Source organism: Telmatherina bonti, assembly GCF_933228915.1.
Source record: "Telmatherina bonti genome assembly, chromosome: 5".
NCBI lineage: Eukaryota > Metazoa > Chordata > Actinopteri > Atheriniformes > Telmatherinidae > Telmatherina > Telmatherina bonti.
Window position 1 is genome coordinate 17,323,752 of NC_136623.1, and position 19,795 is coordinate 17,343,546.

General features: G+C 38.1%; 1 protein-coding gene across 4 annotated transcripts in view; it reads right to left on the reverse strand.

The window, feature by feature from the left end:
• The window catches only part of arhgef1 (Rho guanine nucleotide exchange factor (GEF) 1), a 45,084-nt gene that overhangs the window by 17,786 nt on the left and 7,503 nt on the right, over positions 1–19,795 (reverse strand). For 3 of the 4 annotated variants that reach the window (XM_079240467.1, XM_079240468.1, XM_079240465.1), the window contains exons 2-6: positions 6,113–6,199; positions 5,908–6,021; positions 3,877–3,975; positions 1,191–1,233; positions 932–1,037 (exon numbers count right to left, since the gene is read on the reverse strand). In XM_079240467.1, the coding sequence (XP_079096593.1) occupies positions 932–1,037; positions 1,191–1,233; positions 3,877–3,975; positions 5,908–6,021; positions 6,113–6,163 (413 nt within the window). In that variant the 5' untranslated portion in view covers positions 6,164–6,199. The remainder of the gene's footprint in view (positions 1–931; positions 1,038–1,190; positions 1,234–3,876; positions 3,976–5,907; positions 6,022–6,112; positions 6,200–19,795) is intronic. The other variant, XM_079240466.1, reaches the window with a different exon arrangement.

Genomic DNA, 19,795 nt, shown 5'->3' on the forward strand with positions numbered 1-19,795 from the left:
ACCCAGAGAGAACTCACGCATACACGGCAAGAGCATGCAAACTCCACACAGAAAGACCACTGTTCAACCCCCCACGCAGGGGCTTGAACCAGCAAGCTTCTTGCTTGCATGTGGGTTCACAGTTGTTCATGCTGCTGATGCTGCTGAACAGGCAAAGGAGAAGGTAACAGAAGAAAAGTAGGCCTATATCCGTACAAAATGTGGGAATGTGCCTCCTTTATTTGGCATGTGTGAGCAACAGAAACAGGTAACAAAGGAATAATTTTTGTTATCTTATCAAAAGGCACAATTAAAAAGGCTAGCAAAACAGAGCATCATCAATTATAAGTAAAAGTATTCATCAGTGGTATTCAATTTGGTCCAACGAGTGCCGCGATTCAATAGGTTTTCCACCTATTCCTTATCCAACACACCTGAATCAAATTAAATGGATCTCAGCCTATCAGGCTCTGAACGACAACTCAATTTGAGTCAGCTGTGTTGGAACAAGAATACATGGAAAACCAGCTGGATTGGGGCCCTCATAGGACCAAATTGAAAAGCCCTGGTACACGTAACTATGTAACTGATTCAACTTGAAAAAACTCCTAGTCTTACTTTGCAAGATTAATCATTATTAAACTAAGAAAAACTCACAACTTTTCTGAAAACAAAGATAGGACAAAAAGGTTATTTTAAAAAGTAATTTTTCTTTACTATGCATAGAAATACAGACATTGTTGTTATTTTACAGGAGAAATTGTGGTGTCCCACAGACACCACAGAAAGTGGTGTCTGTGGGACAAATTGCCCCACAGAAAGTGGACTTGCTTAAACATACAACAGATGACTGACAAAGTATGCTGCTGCATCAGCAGTTGTTTTGTTTTGTTTTTTTTTCTTTTCCCTGAACGTTGAGCTTATAAGAAGTCTGTGAGAGGGAGAATCTCACCTGAAATCCTCCAGTTGTTTGGCCACTTCACCAACTTGCAGCGATTGAATCTCCTGAGCATAACGCCTTTGTGTGTCATCTGAGATTAGATCCGGTCGGTTTCGGTCTTGGGAAAGGAAAAGAAGAGAAGGGAGTGAAATGAAAAATAACTTTCCCTAATGAAGAGGAACATATAAAGCAGGTTTGAAAGTCATTCAATAATTTAAAAAAAAAAAAAAAAGTCCAAATTTAGTATAAACAGTACTGGGAAATATCTTACCTAATTCATTTGCGATTTGTGATGGCATTACCACTCTAAGAATCTGCAATATAATTCAAATGACAATATCAGTACAAAGAAATATATGCATCTGTATTATATTTAAACAAAAAGGTTTAAACAAAGAAAGCTAATTAATGATGCAAGCACACTTGAGGTAAAACATTATGGTGCAGTAACTAAACATTTCCACAAGGGGGCATTTCAACACTAGAAATAAATACATTTAAGGCGAGAATAAACAGATACTCCTATTATACATTTATTCAACGTTCTATCACTGACAAAAAATAACCACATAGACCAAGTTAGTTCTAGGAGGTTCATAAAAAAGGAGTACTTTTTTCAACAAGGTTGACAGCAAAAGATTTCTCCTATGGGGCTTTCCCACGATCCTGACAGGAAGCCGTGGGGTTGAAGGACAGAAAGAGGAGAGAGAGTGCAGAATAAAGCAGCTGATCTGATGAACATGTGCAGTACAATAGCTCTGAGGAGGAAGACCAACGGGGAAGTGACAAAGGCCAGGTGTGCAGGGAGAAATGATGTAAGACAACATACAGATACTGAGGGGAGCAAACAGAACTGACACAATCCATTAACATGCAAACAAACCCATGATCAGACTGTGTGCTTTTCTTTCATCAGTGCAGCTTACAGAGTGTAGCTGATTAGTATACAGTGTACAAGAGAACTTTAGACAAGTGGGCCTTATTGCTTTTATGTCTAACTGGGATAAACAGAAATGGTATTTGGTCATGTAGGATCTGCAACAATAATAAAATGCAGTGGAAATCGATGCATTTTTAATCACCACAGATTTGTTTTGGGTCACAGACACAATATTAATCAGCCAACACACACTTGTTTGTTTTCAGGTTTTCTCATTTGATAATATTTCCGTGGTGTATAATTATCACACTTCCACCTCCAGACCTCACTACGGAGACCAAGTATTTAATGTTATAGAAAAACCCTGGACTTCATTTCCAGTTAATGTTAACAAACATGCTCATGTTAGATTTTTATCAGAAAAAGAAAACTATTAAGACAAATCCTTCATTCAGTTTATCTTTTGTATTAAGATCAGACAATATTAATGTAATATAAGAAGCATTTTTTTTTTTTGGTTTTTAGAGCTAGAATGTGAAAGTTGTGTGTGTGGACACTGTAAATCTGATGAGTGATTTTCTGGCTTTTTTATACGTCTAAATAACTGCAGCAGCTATGTTCTTCTGGTTTTCAGACTTTTAAACTCCTCTGGAAAGTATCTGCCAATAGAAAATCTACAGACAAGGACATAGAAACAGCTCACTGGTCCAAAACAAAGGAGATTCTTGTCATCACAGGTTATATTATACCAAAGTTAATTCGGCTCACTGGAAGTCATTAGTATAGCCAGCTTTGTTTAAATAATCACAGGTTTTCTAACTTGTGTGTTAGTAATCAGAATTATATGCTCTAATATAATTCTCTTCTCTAATATAGAGAAGGAGAGCATATTAGGGTATGAGTGTGAATGGGTGAATGTGGCATGTATGTAAAGTGCTTTGAATGGTCAGCTATGCTACCAGTATAAACCAGAAGGCAGAAACAGAAATTAATAAAAATTTAAATGCTAAAAGACAACAAAAAGGTCTAAAGGGTGATACAATCTTAAAATCATGCTATGCAGTCAATTCATATCACACTAGCATCTGGTATTAATAAAGTATTGATATAATAATGATAAATATAATGATTATAATATAACCAGAGCATAAACGTGTAATGTGAAATGTGTCAGTTAGTAATAAGCAATGTAATCTGTATAAATCCTGCAGTAGATCCTTTGGATATATCAGGAAAAAAATGTGACTTTATTTTAAATATAAAACACAACAAAACCAACATTTCAAAAGGGGTAACATCTGTTACAGGTTCATAAAACTAACTGCACTTGCTCAAAGAAAATGCTAGAAACACACACTGCTTGCTCTGTTAGTGTATAAATATAGACTGTGTGTACAACATTAAGTTTCTCTGACTAACATTAGATGTGAAGGAATGTCATACAGGATGTCGCATCGCTGTGACATCCTTCCCTCTCTGCCTCCAAACTCTTAAGTCTGCCTTTGTTTCCGCTTGAAATATTGTATTGACTGCTTTAACCAGTTCAGTTCTCTTTATTTACCCTTTAAAGAAAAAAAAAAAAAGAGTAAGAAAAAGGAGCACTCACACAAAAAAAAAGAGAAGTGAAAGCAAAAAAAGTAGAGCTGCTGGATTTCAAATTCACCAAACATTAAAATAAAAAAATCAAGAAAATGATTGTGAATAATTATTACCATCATTATAAAAAATACATATTTTTGACATCAACACATTCATCAGTCTAATTTTGAATTTGGACAAAGATGGAGTCACAAATTAGGTTTAAGTTAGTCCTCCTTTTTTAACTCCACTGTATCTCATGGAGTACTTTTCTGCTTTACCTATATGTGCATTTCTTCATCCATCCAGTAATCAGTAGATTACAATACAGTGTCACACACGGGGCTCGAACAACCCCAAGCAAAGGCCTGAACAAGGACCTTTCTTGCTGCGAGGCAGTGGTGCAACCACCATACCACTGAACATCTGTATTTCTCTTTTTGTTATTGAATTTACTACATTTTGTTTGAAGTCTGCATTTATCCATTGTTGTACTTACTGCACCCTTGTCCAAGAAATTGTTGTAGAACTCGCCAAACTGTTTCTTGGTCTCTTTGGCATTGAGGTTCTTGAACAGGTCGGCATGGAGGTAACACAGCTGAGTGGGAAGACAAAACAAAATCACCTGTTAGTCATGGGCAATTTAACAACCTAAAAGTTCTTCATTTTTTGTGTAGCAAGATGGGAACACATTAAAACCAAAAGCAGAAAATTAGACATGCAATTTCTGATCCAAACCACACGTTTTTTTGTTTTTTTTAAAATACACAATTAACACTTTTTTGTAAAAGAACATCAACACAAGATGTAACAAATACAGTGACAAAAGAGGGAAGAGGTGATGGAGAGAAGGCGTTCACAGCTGTAAGAGGTGTAACGGTACCTGGGTGGGTCACAGAGTCTGCATGCAGAATAAAGGGAAAAGGACAGGCATGCTTTATAGGAGCACTAACACCCAGACAAACACTCGAAACATACACTGAATCATTGGATATACAGATCTCATTTTGTATGTTTTTACACAAGATACAACATTTGAACTTGATCCAAAAATTAGTTTATTCATTCAAATTAAGCTTTTGTCTCATGCAAACAAATATTCTTAAGAACTCTTGACAGGGTGCAATATTTTAAAACTCTGGTAAAAACTCCATTGTCGAGTGGAGAGCATAGGAAATTTGGCTTGCAACACCAGCTTGTGCAGCTATTTCTTTGGTTTGATGTCCAAATGTGCTTATTTGCCCTGTGTTGTCACAAAAAGATGGAAAATGCTGTCAAGACTGTGTCTTTGTTAACATTACAATATTTTTTGGTGTGCACAGAAGTCACCACTAAACTGTATTTCGCACAGAAATACACTTGGTGATTACATAGAACAGTGAAGGGATGAGAATGTGGCACATCTGTGCCTGCCATATTAGATGCCACATCTGAAGTGGTTGCCAGTGTCACTGCTTTTTGACTAAACCCAGTAAGTCCTCTGGTTGCTGGGACTTTGAGAATGATGTGGTTGTAGCTGCCCAATAGAGTGAACTTCCTCTGTTGTCTTGTAGTGACTGTTTTTCTGGAATATTCATGAGACTTGGCGGTCATGATATTACCTATCAGAAAAGCCGCACACCATTAAACATCCAGCAAGTGAAGGGAAATGCTACATTACAGTAAATCCTTTAAAGTTGAGTGCCAGAGGATGGGCTTTAACAGGTGATGGACAAAAATGTAAGTAAAAAAAAAGCCCCAGAAGTAACAATAAGATGAGTGTGGTTATAAAATATTCAAGTATAGTTATCTTTTGAAACTGTTAGATATACAGTTTTTGATATTTGGATCTCATTGTTTAGAAAATTCATTAAAATGTAGATAAGACTTTATTGGTACAACAGTGAGGAAACAAACGTGTCAGGAGCTCCAGTAGAATGGTGACAAAAAACAGAACAATAGGAAAACATCAAAGAGCAACTCAGAAGTAAAAACAGATTCTCCAAAGAAAATATATTAAAAAAAAATAGGGCATAAACAGGTCCATAATCTAGTAACTGGGCAGGTGAATAATTAAATGATTTTTTGTGCACATTGTCAAGTCTGATTGTTGTGGGAATGGAGTAGCAGAGGTGCTCATTTTATTGCATTGTGGGTGTATGAATCTTAAGCTGAAAGTGGCTTCACATTGCTCCCAGAGTTTATAGAAGGGGTGAGAGGTTTTGGTCATCATGTCAGCTACAATACTTACAAGGCAGGGCAACAATTTAACAACAGGGAGATTCAAAGTACAACCACACACGGTGAAATGAGATGCATGCCGTATCGCTCTCACTTTCGGATCATATCTGTTCTTATTGGCTACCAGCCATTGTTAGAGACCCCTATACTGCCGGCATTTTGGCACATCTTTCAGGACCCGCACAATACTTAGTTCTGGGACTACAGATACAGAGGACTGATTTGGATGAGTGCATGCTGAAATCAAGCAAGTGAGGCTGAAATCTATCTGTTCATGGAGGGTAATGAACTTTGCGAGTTTTAATCTCACCAGCGGAGCAGGATCAAACTGTAGAATGACATGTTGCATGAAGACCAGCAGGTGAGTCGGCCGATCCTTCAACTGCTCTATGCTGCTGAAGTGCGTGCACTGGTCATCACTCACCTGCCATGGACATGGAAAAGGAGAGAGAGTTAAGACATAAAAGAAATTAAACTGAAAGGTGATGGAAATGTTAAATCTTCTCTTGACTCACATCATTAAGATCATTCTCAAAATCCTCATCCTCAGCCCCGATGATGCTCATGGCTGGGTTAGAGCACTGAGCTCCAAAGAGACCCTGCTGAAAAACAGAGTGGAGAGGAGAAGAAAACAAGACAATTAGCAACTATTAAGTGGTACACTTTGAACTGGTAGGCTATCGCTTTAACTCCCTGAGCTCCCGCTGAGCAGAACCAGACATGAGGCCAGATCAGAGCGTGGACATATTGAACTTTCCCAGTGTAAAATAACATCAAGCAGAGAAACATGTCCCTGCTTCCAATCCAGTTTCTGAGAATTAACAACATAAACTATGACATAAAAATCAATTTAACAAAAAAGAAGCATAATTTAGATTTAAAAAAAAAAACAAAACTTAAATTGCAGAATAGCCTGTTTTTTTCAAATTACAGCTGAACTTTGACCAGCAATGAACTGCTCAGCACATCTAGATGTCATGACAAACTCTCCTGGTTTTAATGTGTAACTCATATGATCTGAAATAAAAGTTTTAACCCAATCCTTGCTTTTGAAATTTATTAATTGCAAAACAGATAAATAAATAAATAAGCATCAGAACAAGTGACAAATTTTCCTCTACCCATTACACCCTCCACCACTTCCTCTTCCAAAAAAAACACAGCACATAACCTTTGTATTTAGTCTTCCAAAAGGCCACAGACCCAGAGCCGCCACCAAGAAACACCCAATACACACACAAACACACATCAAAACGTTCCACTGAAGAACACAGAGTACAGTGGCCATAGTGTAAGATGTTTAAACAAGAGTCCCTGTGAAGGAAGGAAGGGAAAAATGAGTTCATTGATCCCCGTTTTTACTGGAGCAGTTTTTATTGCATACCTGATTACTGCAAAGTTTCAGAATCAAATGAATTCTACTCAAACTTGAAACTGGCAGGTTTCATTTTCCTTTTTAGGGCTTCATGCTCATTATTCAGTAGAAGGGAGTAGAAATAATCAAACACTCTTTGTTCTTAATTGTCTTATTTTTCAAATTGAGTTCTTTTAGAAGTTGTTTAGTATCTTTAAGCATTTGTGGAGAAATATAAGTATTCGAAAGAAGGGTTTACATGACGCAATCGTGATTATCATGTTCTCCAGGAGTGCAGTTTTGTGAGCGAGATGTGAATCAAAATAAAAATAGTTATTTAGTTTCCATTTTTGACTTCTTGCAGTTTATAATAGGCTCATTTAAATTGATTTCACAGAAACATTTATAAGGTTTGATCCGAGCAAAAAAAAACAACAAAACAAACAGTAGGGCATGTCATTGAATGATTCAGCAAATCTACAGAAATCTCTGTGTGCATGGGACAATGTCAAAAACAAAAAAAAACACTTCTGCAAGCTTTGTTGGTGAACACGCCAGTGCAGCATACACTGATGCAAGTTTATACTTCAAGGAATCAAACATCTACAAGATCCAGAATATTGCTGCCTTCTCTTGACCTTACATCCTGTTTGATTGAGCAGAAGTTGGAAAACTGTCCTGTGGTCTGACAAACTATAGATTTTTTGGCTTTTAATTATTAACAATGCATCCACCAGCATCTGTAATAAAGGGATACAGTAATGTTTCATTGGTATTGAAAGGAAAATTCAGATGAAATCTAAATGCCTTTTTCAGGGAATACCTTTTGTATTTCATCAAGACAATAAAACCAATTCAGCTGATATTACTCTGTAGTAAGTCTCCTGGTGCTCCACTGGAATGAAACATTATAATTTATGTAACAAAACAATGCAACAAAAGAAAGTAACAAACAATTTTTTGTAAACCAGACTAAAGGTTTTTCATTGCCTCCTTTTATCCCATTTTTTCTTAGAAATTGGGTGAATTCCAGGCTAGCTGCATGTTTACTATCTGCAGTTAGGAAGAGGAATGTTTTTATTAAACGCACTGGTTCCCATATCCATAAGTTCTGTGAAATTTGTAAGACATCCTTTAACAATATGTGTAATAATACAAGACACTGTGGTTCTGCAGATCAAGAAGCGGGACCTGAAAAGTCACTTTGGTCAGTTTATAAGAAAATGTGACAGTTAAGACAAGGAAGATTTGCCCGATTCAGTGTAGTTGTACAGTGGAAGCAGTAAGGGTCTGATAAATGCTTTGAGGTCAAGGTGAGGTTTTGTACACCAACAGTGCAAAAGAGAGCTGGTGGCAGATAGAGAGTGAAACTGGGAAACAGACAGAGACAGAGAATGTGTTCATTCATGGCCATATCCAGTGGACTGTGGGTTGAGAAAGGCCAGTGTTGGAGCAACATGCGTGGGAGGGGTTAGTTAAACAGAGAGACTCAGGCCGGGGGTGCACATCTGCATTGACATACACAACCATAACCACAGCGTTTCTATTTTTCTTTCACTCAGACACACATACAAAGAGTCAGCAACACTTTGCAAGAACACCAAAACCACTCCACCAGCAGTCTGATAAAAATTGTTTTGTTGCCTTCAGAACAATATCTACCAACATTAAAAAAGTACAGGAAAATCAGCCAATTACTGGTGGAATTATAAAATGCTTCTTTATATCTGAAGTAAAGTTTTATAAACAAATCATAATCTCATCTGATCGAAATAGAAGAAAATTTTAAGTTAACTAATGTTTACAACATTTTTTTATTTCAGAATGTCTGAGATAGAGGTTATTGTTTGGCTTTGCCCCAACTACAACTCATCTTGGTTGACAAGCAGTCAAAATTTACAGCAAAAAGCCAACTACTGTACTTGCTGAACTTCTATTTTCCCACAATATGTTAGATGCAGGCAGCACTACACCTCAACCAGTCAAGCTTTTTTCCTTCCCTCACACACACACGTTATCTCGGCCTCTGCACTCACCGGATCAGTGTATGACTTTTCACACACATTTAGTATAATTAAAAATCAAAAGGAAATTGCATTTTGTAAAAACTAATTAAGGGTTAAACAGTTTGCCTTTGCCGAGGCAGACATCAAGTTATCAGAAGTGTTAGTTGTTCTGTCTGTCTGTCGTCAACATAACTTTTTAAATAACTCATATTATATCCATTACTTTCATCATGAGGGTATGTTTCCAGAACTAAGGACTCTAAATAAGATATGGTATCTATCCTGATGATGGAAATAGATAATGATATCAGCTTGGAGCAAACATAAGAGTGTTGGCATGTGCTTAGAAACCAGGTGGGAACGGTGGGCCTTTTGGAGTTTTTCTAGGGTGAATGATCCTATGGCAAAGCTCTTTGCATGCCAAGTGCTTCAAACTTATAGACCTTGGCCTTTATGCATCCTGGACACTAGGCCTACAACATGTCATAGGGCCCACCTGGAAGGTCTGTACTGCTTGTATTTTCAGTTATATTGCTTAATAACAATTATCCCTCATTAATAAATGTTCAGCTGATTAAACATGTTAAAAGCACTTTGATTGGCTTACCATCAAGTATTTGCAGAGGGCCTGATGACAACAAGCCAATAGCTAACTTAACATGTGACAAAATCACTTCGTTATTTTTCCTTTTAAGATCTCATAAACAAACAAGACTTTTGCAACTACGTGGAAATGTTAAGAAACTGAGACCTACTATAAATGACATCATGAACAATACATATATATATATATATATATATATATATATATACACTATTCACAAAAAGTTAGGGATATTCAGCTTTTGGGTGAAATTTCACAACAAGCCTAAACTGCATTCAAACCTGTACAGGTGAACTGAATGTGATTTTCTCTAAGCTTTTAAATGCACATGTCCAACTGTTAAATGTTTCAATAAATTCTGCACAAGTTGCTGTTCTCTAGCAAGGAGTTTAACTTCAGAAATCACGGCAGGTGTGTGATCCTTGAATTGACCAATAAATGTCCTGGTTCAATTAGAGCTGGTGTTTAAACAGTTGTCCTCATCATGCTGTTCACATTTTGACATCATAAGACCAAGACGACACCTAACAATGGAACAACAGTCCCTTGCCATGCGATGCTTCAAACAGGACGTTCTCAGACAGAAGTGGCCACTGAGCTTGGAGTGTCACAGAGTGTCATCAGCAGGTTGCAACAGAGATATCGAGAGACTGGAAGAGTCACAGAAAGGCCTAGAAGTGGACGTCCTTTGGCCACATCCCGTGCTGATGACCGCTACATTGTGAACACTGCCCTGAGAAACCGGATGATGAATGCCACTCAACTCCAGGCACGTTTAAGATAGGTGAGAGGCACCCAAGTGTCACGTCAGACCATTCGAAACCGTTTACATCAGCGTGGTCTGCGTGCTAGACGACCTGCACGGGTACCTGACCACACCACCAGGCACAGGCATCATCGTCTTGCATGGGCCAGGGAGCATTTACGCTGGACGAGGAACCAGTGGGCCTCAGTGCTGTTCTCTGATGAAAGTCGATTCACACTGAGCAGAAATGATGGCCGGCAACGATGTTGGAGACGTCAGGGAGAGCGCTATGCATCAGCCACTGTTGTCACCAGGCCAGCTTTTGGTGGTGGCGGTGTTACAGTGTGGGCAGGGGTGTCCACTTGGTACAGAACTGCCCTACACTTTGTGAATGGTACAGTGACAAGCCCATACTACCTGAATAACATCATTAATCCAGTGATTGTGCCCCTACATGAACAGCACAGGCCTAATTTCATCTTCATGGACGACAATGCTCCTGCTCATCGAGGCCGCATCATCAGGGAACGGCTGTTGGAGACTGGTGTACCTCAAATGGAATGGCCTGCACTCTCTCCAGACCTGAATCCCATTGAAAACCTGTGGGATCAGCTGAGCCGTTGTGTAGAGGCTCGAAACCCTGCACCCCAGAACCTGAATGACCCGAGGGCTGCCCTTCAAGAAGAGTGGGATGCCATGCCTCAGCAGGCAATAAGTTGCCTTGTGAACAGCATGAGACGTCGTTGTCAAGCTGTAATTGATGCTCAAGGGCACATGACGAGATATTGAGACGTTCAAATTTTTTGTTGTGGTGTAACTACCATTGTTGTTACCTTTTGTGTTGAATGAATTTTTTGAGATGAGGAAATCAGTAGTGCATCCTTCTACTTAAATGTCTTACTTTTATGATATTGTATCACTGTAGCATGAACATATTGCATTTTCCATAAATTTCACCTGAAAGCCAAATATCCCTAACTTTTTGAGTAGTATATATATATATATATATATATATATATATATATATATATATATATATATATATATATATATATATTTATTTATTTATTTATTTATTTATTTTTTTAAAGTCACACACTGCTATGTTTTTGGTTTTTTTTTTAAATCTTCACAGCATTTTGGTTTCCCTACTTTTATACACTATGTACAACCACACTCTTCTGCACTGGCAAGATACTTTCCTGTGGTTGGTATAGATTATACATTCTGGTGTAAATATAGCAAGAGGCATTTTTTTCTCTGCTCGCTGCTCATGACAGTTTAATGTACTGAAGTTGTCATGGGGAAGTCCTAATCCAGTCATATTCACCTAAAATGCCCTTTTAGAATATTTATAACAAACCTTCCCCTCAGTTATTAATGATTCAGGGATGAACTTGAACTACTCATATTCTTTTGCCCTTCATGGAGGATTCTGCTATTTTTTTTCTCTACTGTTTGAGTTATGTTGTTCCATTATTTATTTAACACTAATGAAAGTCTGGATACGCAGTTATTCTTGTTTAAGATCTCTCTTCTCAGTATTTGTCAGGTTATCTTTTTGCTTTAAAGAAAATCATTTAAATGGTTAATCATTTCTGTAAATGTATAATTGATTAGTGAATTAACTATACAAGTATGCAGCCCTAAAAGTGCAAACACTCAGTGAAAAACTTCTATTTAGTTCACAGTTAGCTGCTGTGCCTCATTTAAAATATAAAAAGCAGACCATGCTTTGACAACCTTGAGGAAAGCTGACTGTTGCATCTATGTTGCATGTTTCAGCATTTCAGGCTCCTCATTTCAAGAGATCCTAAATCCAATCCACTGTTATTGTTATGTCTTGGTCTATTTCAGAGTAACTGTAATACATGAACTTACTCAAAGGCAAATTGGGGTAGGCAGCGGGAAGTTAATTGCGGTTACTCAAAAGAAAGTAGGGAAGGTCAGTTCCTTTCCGGATTTAAGGAGCACAGGACTATACCGGAGCAGGAGCGGAAGCCTGCTCTAACTAAAGGGAGCCAAGTGGTGCATTCCAGCATATGGCACAGTTCAGGCAACAGATGGAATCAGTCTGAGTTTCAACAGTAAGCAGACCATCTTCCTCCCACCTCCATTACATGATTGCTGGCATAAGCTCCACACTGTGAGGGCCCTTCCTGACTCATGCAGCCATTGTGGAGTGGATAAGAAAGAAGCGTGGTATCCAGAGTCTGAACAGAGTGTCCCAGGAGTGCAGAGATCAACTCTGGTGCTCCTGAGAGTCAGCAGCTGCCCGCTACCCCTCCCTCTCATCACATTCCAGTACTAACTAAGTGTCAGGTGGCATCAATCTAATGATAGCCATCAAGCGAACATGCCTTTGTGTGTGTGTGTGTGTGTGTGTGTGTGTGTTAAGACTGTGCATGTAGGTGGGAGGGGTCCATTCCTGGTTGTGGGGAGCTGTAGGTGTAATGAAAACTGGCCTTTACGGGAGGATTCTTCTCAATTGCTGACTAGGTCAAGGTTTACTGCTGTATATAAGTAAAAAATAAAAATAAAAAAATAAAAAAAAATAAAAAATAAAATAAAATTAGCACCCACTTCTTTTCTACAAGTAGCACTGTTCTGCATTTAATAGTTCCACCAGGTCATTGCTGTCTAATAATAGCCCAGTCACAGTTACATCAGCTCTTATGCAAGCACCAGATCCATTGTGAAACTGTTAAAACAATAAGAGTTCATGTAAAACCCTCTGACCATGAGCACAGAAGGAGTTAACCTGTGACCTCACCCCAGCTTGGGTATGTTCAGCATACATGGTGCAATAGGAGATGCTCACACATGTCAATCAAGCTCCTGGATAATGATTGTCAAAAGAGAGAGGGGTGAGGTTAATTCAATTGTGCAATAAGAAAAGGTTAAAGTTTGCAGTGCAACAACACCTACCACTTTATTTGTAATAAGCAATGAAAAATGGTCAAAAAATCCTATTGAAGTAGCTGCAAACAAAACCTGACAAAAGGTGAAATTTAAAATCACGGGCCATCTTGTTTCTGGCGACCTATAGTGGATAAAACTTTAATCTTTAAGCTGGTTGTGCCTTAACACTGCTGTAGTTAAATATGCCACCAAGGCCATTTCTAATAACAACCAAAGCAAAAGTACATGTGATTCTTTAAAGGTGAACCAGAGTTCTAAATATTACCAGAGAGGGTAGGAAAACCATGTTCACCAAGTTTCAGTAAGTGTGCTATACACAAATTAGTCCAGATTCTTTGTTTAAAAACTACATAAAATATTTATTTCTTAACCTTTGAATAAAATAGAAACATGAAGCACAGCATCCAGTAATTAGCAGTCATGCAGACTCTGGTCCTGTATGTTCTAGTATTCCAATTGTTTGCATATGATCTTTTTATGAATTTTACAACAAAAACCCTGCAATGGTCCAGGAAATTGAAATGAAAAACTACAGTGTAAGTGGAGATCAAGGCCATCATGTTTCTTTTATAAACATGAATCCTAACTTACTGTTAATGGCCCCTGTGGGAAAGGAAGAGGAAATATTCAATGTACAGAGAAGTCTGTCAGTCAGAAAATTCCAAGGGGGGTTAAATTTCCTTAAAGCAGCATTGCAGTCTGGGTTGATGCTCACTGGGTTATATCCATCATTTCCACAAGGTTTCAGATCTTCCCAAAAATACCTGGTTTGTTTCTGCGTTATTTGGACAACTTAACTCCTCTCAATCTCCATCCAAACTGGTCTTTTCTGTCCAATGGGAACATCTACACAGATGTGACTAATAAGTATTTTTTATAAGCAGTTCTTCTGCCCTTTTTATCAAATAGAAACACATACAGGATATGAAAAGTCAAACTGTGAGACAAGTTTTGGTGAAGAAATTAAGCAAGTAGGGGTGGGAAAACCTAATTGAAAAATTAAAAATTGGGATTTTTTGCTTCACAATTTAAATTTTTTTCCCCAAATAAATAAGAATAATAAATTATGAAATTTTTTATCATTTTTATTGTTTTTAATTGATCTTTTCACATGTCTTCTTGGGCATTATAGCAGCAGAATGATGATCTGGGTACTGTGTGGTTGTTTCCTAACTGAAATCAAGAAAAATGACTTGCAAAAAACATTTTGTTTATTGTTTTATGTTTTTAGTGTACAAAAACCAGCAAAATCGCAGAATCATGAGAATTGCAATTCAAAATTGAATTGGCACCCAAAAGATCTGAATCAAATCGGGACAAAAGCATATCGTCACAGCCATAGAAGCAAGCGTGAAATTATTCTATTGTTTATGAAGGCAGTTGATGGGAGTAACAACAACAAAAACAAGTCAGTGAAGGAATCTTAGAGATTCCATCATCTACAAAAACTAGATGCACCTGGCCACAGAATCCACTGAATAAGTGCAGGTTGCCATTTTAATCTTATGCTCACTTACAATGAGCAGTGTCCTGTCCTCTATACATGCTATGAGGGCAGTGTCCAAAAATAACCCTACAGCTAATGGTTATAGCTTGCTGTGCTTGTGCTGCTGTTTATCTGGCTCACTCATCAGGCCAAAAAGCCTCATCAGCAGTGACTGGGGGGATTCCTCCCAGTCATACTCCTCCATCACCCCTCCAGAGCCTCCTCCCTGAGGCACCTGAACATAGACTAGGGGAAAAAAATGGGGGTGGCACTGGCAAACAAGAAGGCACACAGACAGGAAGTGGGTGTAATTTCCTCAGGAAGCTATCAGAGTCATTTCCTGTATGACCTATCAGATGAGAAGCAAGCAAGAGAAAGCGAGACAGAAAGAACACAAGAAAGAGAACGAGAACATGTGGAAAAATTATGCCCACAAGTGCTTCTGTAAGATACATGACAGACAAAAAGGCATCACACAAACCTGCTGCTCCACCCTTCTGTAAGTTCACATGGGAACCAGAAGAGGAAGTAACTGCACAGTTTGAACGAAACCTAGACAAAGAAATTAGGAACAATGTGTACAAGAGTGTGAGAGGGAGAGGACAGCTTATAAGTACAGGAGTTTATGAGCATATTTTGCTAATACTTTCATTTTAGGAGTCACCAAATAGTCCAGAAGCAAAGTATATTTTGACAGAGAAGAACCCAAATAACTGTAAAGAAGCCAACACATCTCTCATATTAGCTTTTAAAGATTATGAGTCCATCAGAACATTGAACAATGGTGTACGTGGCTCTGCAGGGCGGTATGGGTTGGAATTTCTCCAAGCTGAAGCAGATATTGCTGTGTAACTGGATCACAGCACAATCACAGATACACTACTTTGGACCATTGTTCTCAACATTTAGATATTTTTAAAGTACAAAGAATAAGTCTAATTTTTTTGTTTTATTCATTAATTTGGAGTTTTCTTTAAGAATGTAAACTTGCCTCATTTTCAGTCATGTAGAATGTGCACACAAAATTTCATGCACATCTGTATATACAACTGGACCAATTGCGAAACTAATAAAACTGATTTTACCTGTTTTTTCAAACTTGTATCATAAGCAGATTGGTCTTAAGTTAATAAACCTGATGTGGCAGGACAGGTTCTTTAATATAATATGAAAATTAAAGATAGAGGCTTACTGAGCATGTCATTGGAGGGTGTGTGTGGACGGTAAAGGGAGGGGGCTGCAACGGAAATTAAACAAAAAGTGCAGTGGAAGCATGAAAGCACTTGCACACAAATACAAACATCCATGTAAATCTGAAACACTTTGGTAAGTCTAAAAAACCTTTGAAACCAATGTTAAAGAAGAGACTAACACCTTATAGCTGACAAATTACACATCTGCTTCAAGAAATCACCAAGGCATAGCTGAGTTCACACCCTAGATTCATCCAACCTTGACCAGAGGCTTTCAGCATTTTATTTTATATTACATGTTTTTGCCATGTAGTTTGTTGTCACAAAGAATTGGCTACATAAATAGATGGCAAACGTGTGCAAAAGTTTAAGTGCGGTCTATGCACTGAATGGGGTGTGTTGTGTTCTTGGATGGCAGCAGCAGGGACACTGGGCAGGTGTGAGGAATGCAATACCAGGATTACTCAAGTCACTTCTTCACTGGCAAAAGCCTCAGTAACACTGGCTAACAACAGGCTTTTTACTGCAATGTGAAAGTTAATGTCAAATGACAGAAGTACCTCGTAACAAAAAAAAAAAAAAAGGTATCATTATATTTTTCTCCATTTTGATCAATCTTAAGTCTTGAACACCATATAGTTTTTTTAATGGTGTCAATTTCAAAAGTATACTAATAATGATCACAACAAGATCATGTCTTTTGTGATCAAATTAAATTTTGCTTATGTAATCTGCTTCATCGTGAATGGGATTGTAACCCCAAAGACCGCCAGGTCCATATCAATTTGCTGCACAAAGTGGGAAACTGTGAAAGTTATGGCAATGGATGTTACCATCTCTAAAGAGTAATAACTCTTTATCTATACATGACGACACTTAACATTTATAATAGCACAAACCCCAATTGATAAACATAATTTATCATTAGTATTTTACTCACTTCTTAAACTTTCGAAAATTATCACATTTTTCATCCATTAAATGGAGTTTAAATTCTACGCAAACTTCTGTTGCAGCTTTTGTGGGGGGGGGGGGGGGGGGGGGGGGGGGGGGGGGGGGTTGGCTTTTGTATTACTGTTTTACTTCAGGGCCACCATAGTGATGTCTTGGGCATGCATGACTGACAATGGTACTGGTTCTTCAGGTGCACCAGAATAGTCCACTAGACTCGGTCTGAGTAGGGCCTCTGCTAAGTTGGGGGTGCTAAATTTTTCCAGACCGAGATTGTGTTCATGCTGCACTATTTTAATGAATCTGAATTTTTAAGTCACGTTTTGCATTCACCTGACAGAACCAGCACTGCACCAAGAATGACCAAAGAAGATCAGACACAAAACAAAGAAAATTCATTCACCTACTGGTAAGGCGAAACAATTTGAGTTTCTAACACATAACTACTGAATATGGATCTGCATCAGATCCTAGCAGACTTCTTCCATCTCTGACCACCTGAGCCCCCTATCGTCCAACACATGCATGTTTTGGCTGCGTTTACCCATGGAGCCATTTGCTGAACCCACAATGCACTTGATTTGTAGTTCGCTTCCAGATTTGGTCCACTTAAAACGGACTGAAACCCATGTTTGCAGGGAGACCAAGATCACTTCTTTGATTTTAATCAGAATCCATTTGTACACTGAAACACAAAACACAGCAGACTTTCCCAGCAAATTGATGAGGATTCAAATAAAAAGGACCGCTCTGAATGCACCATTCGTGTTTCTTGATGAAGTGACACAGGATGGCAGCAGCTGAATGAATGTTGAGCTGTGCAGAGACATCATGTCAGCTCAAATTCAGCCAAATTGACTGGGCGGTGTTTCATAATTCAGATGGACAATGACCAAAAACACAGCAAAAGCAACCCAGGACCCAGCAACCCATTTTAAAATAAAAAGAAGAAAAAGAAAAAAGGAAAGAATACTCTCAAATGGCCAAGTCAGTCACCTAATCGCAGCCCCATTTAGAAAAGAAATTTACTTACTAAGGACTAAACTATGAACAGAAAGACCCTCAAACAAACAGCATCTGAAAGCTGCTGCAGTAAATGCCTGGCACAGTATTAAAACGATGGACACGCAGCGTCTGGTCATGTCTATAAGACTACAGGCAGTCAGTGATTGCAAAGGGTTTTGAGCTAAGTATTAGCACTGGAAATTTAATTTAGCAGTTATATTAATTTGTCCATTTACTTTTGAGCTCACAAATGAGGGGGATTGATTGTGTAGCAAAAATTACTTTAGTTCCCCATATTTTTTTATCTCCACCAAGGGGGAAGTCATGTAATCCACAGCGTTGGTTTGTCTGTCTGTTCGAAGCATAACTCAAATATTTATGGATCTAGGAGTTTTTTAAAGGGCTCTTTACTATGGGGAGATCGTGATACTTTTGCCATTAGAGCATCAAAAATGACAGCCACAATTAATGGCAAAAAAAAAGACAATGGCTTTCTTTTAAAATCTATTGTAGTAATGTACTGATCTTAAAATTGGAAAAACTCTGTCTCTGTAATTGTTTTCCAACCATTACCTTTCATGTGGCAGCTCTGAAAACAAAAAGCCACAAATTGTGGAAAAACAGAGAACAGAGATCAATTTTACTCCCTGTGCTAGGTAGGGTAAAAAGTATTCACTAGCTCGAAAGATTGTTTCAAATTGTCTCAAAAGATTCATGATTTTCAGAATCTGTGGCCTAGCACAGCCTGCAGGATACAGTGTAATGCCATCATTTTGTGTCACCATATCTATGTGACTGTCCCCTGGGAGATAGTTCAGTTGGACTATGGGTAAACACACTATTAAAGGCGATGGAAAAGAAGTTAATCGGGTTTAGCGGGTGAACCGGTCTTTAAAATAAGTTGTTTAAACATGCTTCTTTTGGTATAAAAAACAGTTGCAGTATTTAGGGAAAATCTGTTTTTCCACAACACAACTTTTATGAAATTTAGGAATTATAACATATGCACATGAATTTTTTTAGACGTGAAATGCAGAATTTTTTTTTTTTACTAAATTGTGAAATTCCAAGCAGACAAACCCCTTCTGGCCAACTTTGCATCCAAGTCTTTCTTAAGTCTGAGAAAGAAAACCTTGCACTGACAGTATAATAAGAAAAGGATTGCACAAATTAATTTGTGTTTACCACACAGGGGATTTGAATAAAGGACACAACGTAGATGCATTATGATAACTGTCTTGGAGGTTCAGTGTTGATACTTGACCCATACTTTTTCATTGAAGCCATGGCTTTCCAAACTCTGCTGCTTCAATCTTAACCATTTCTCTCCAAATACTTCCACTTAAAAAGTACAACAATCACTTGCATTACCCCTGTAAAAGGACATTTCTCCTGAACAGATTAGGCTCCCAGACAACACAAACATCTTAAATTATTCGACAAACATAGACTTGATTAAAGATAAGACTCAATTCACGGAGATAAGGCATTTCAAGATAACAAGGACTAATGTGACTGAATGTCGGTATGTTCGCTCAGTGATAAAAGGGTAGCAGAACAGCAGTCTGAGCATTACAGGGGGCAAAGATATCCCTGAAATCTTGTCATTGCACTGACAGCAAGCTAACAACACAGGACAGTGGGTGCATGCTGAGATACTGAAGATAGTGTTGCACAGTTGACTGCATTAACAGGGGAAGTCACATAAGTGTGTGTGTGTCTGTGGGTGTGAGAAAGAGGGAGTGGCTCCTCTGCACTGAAGGTGTTTATACATAATAGTGCTTAGTCGAGCATTTTTTCCCTTATCATTTAGAGGACATCCTCTGTCCTATCCCACTAAATTCTACAAGTTACATATCCCCAAATAATACTAAAATTATACTCTCTTTATATTCATCTTCTCAACTTCCAGCTTAAAATAAAGCAGCCTCT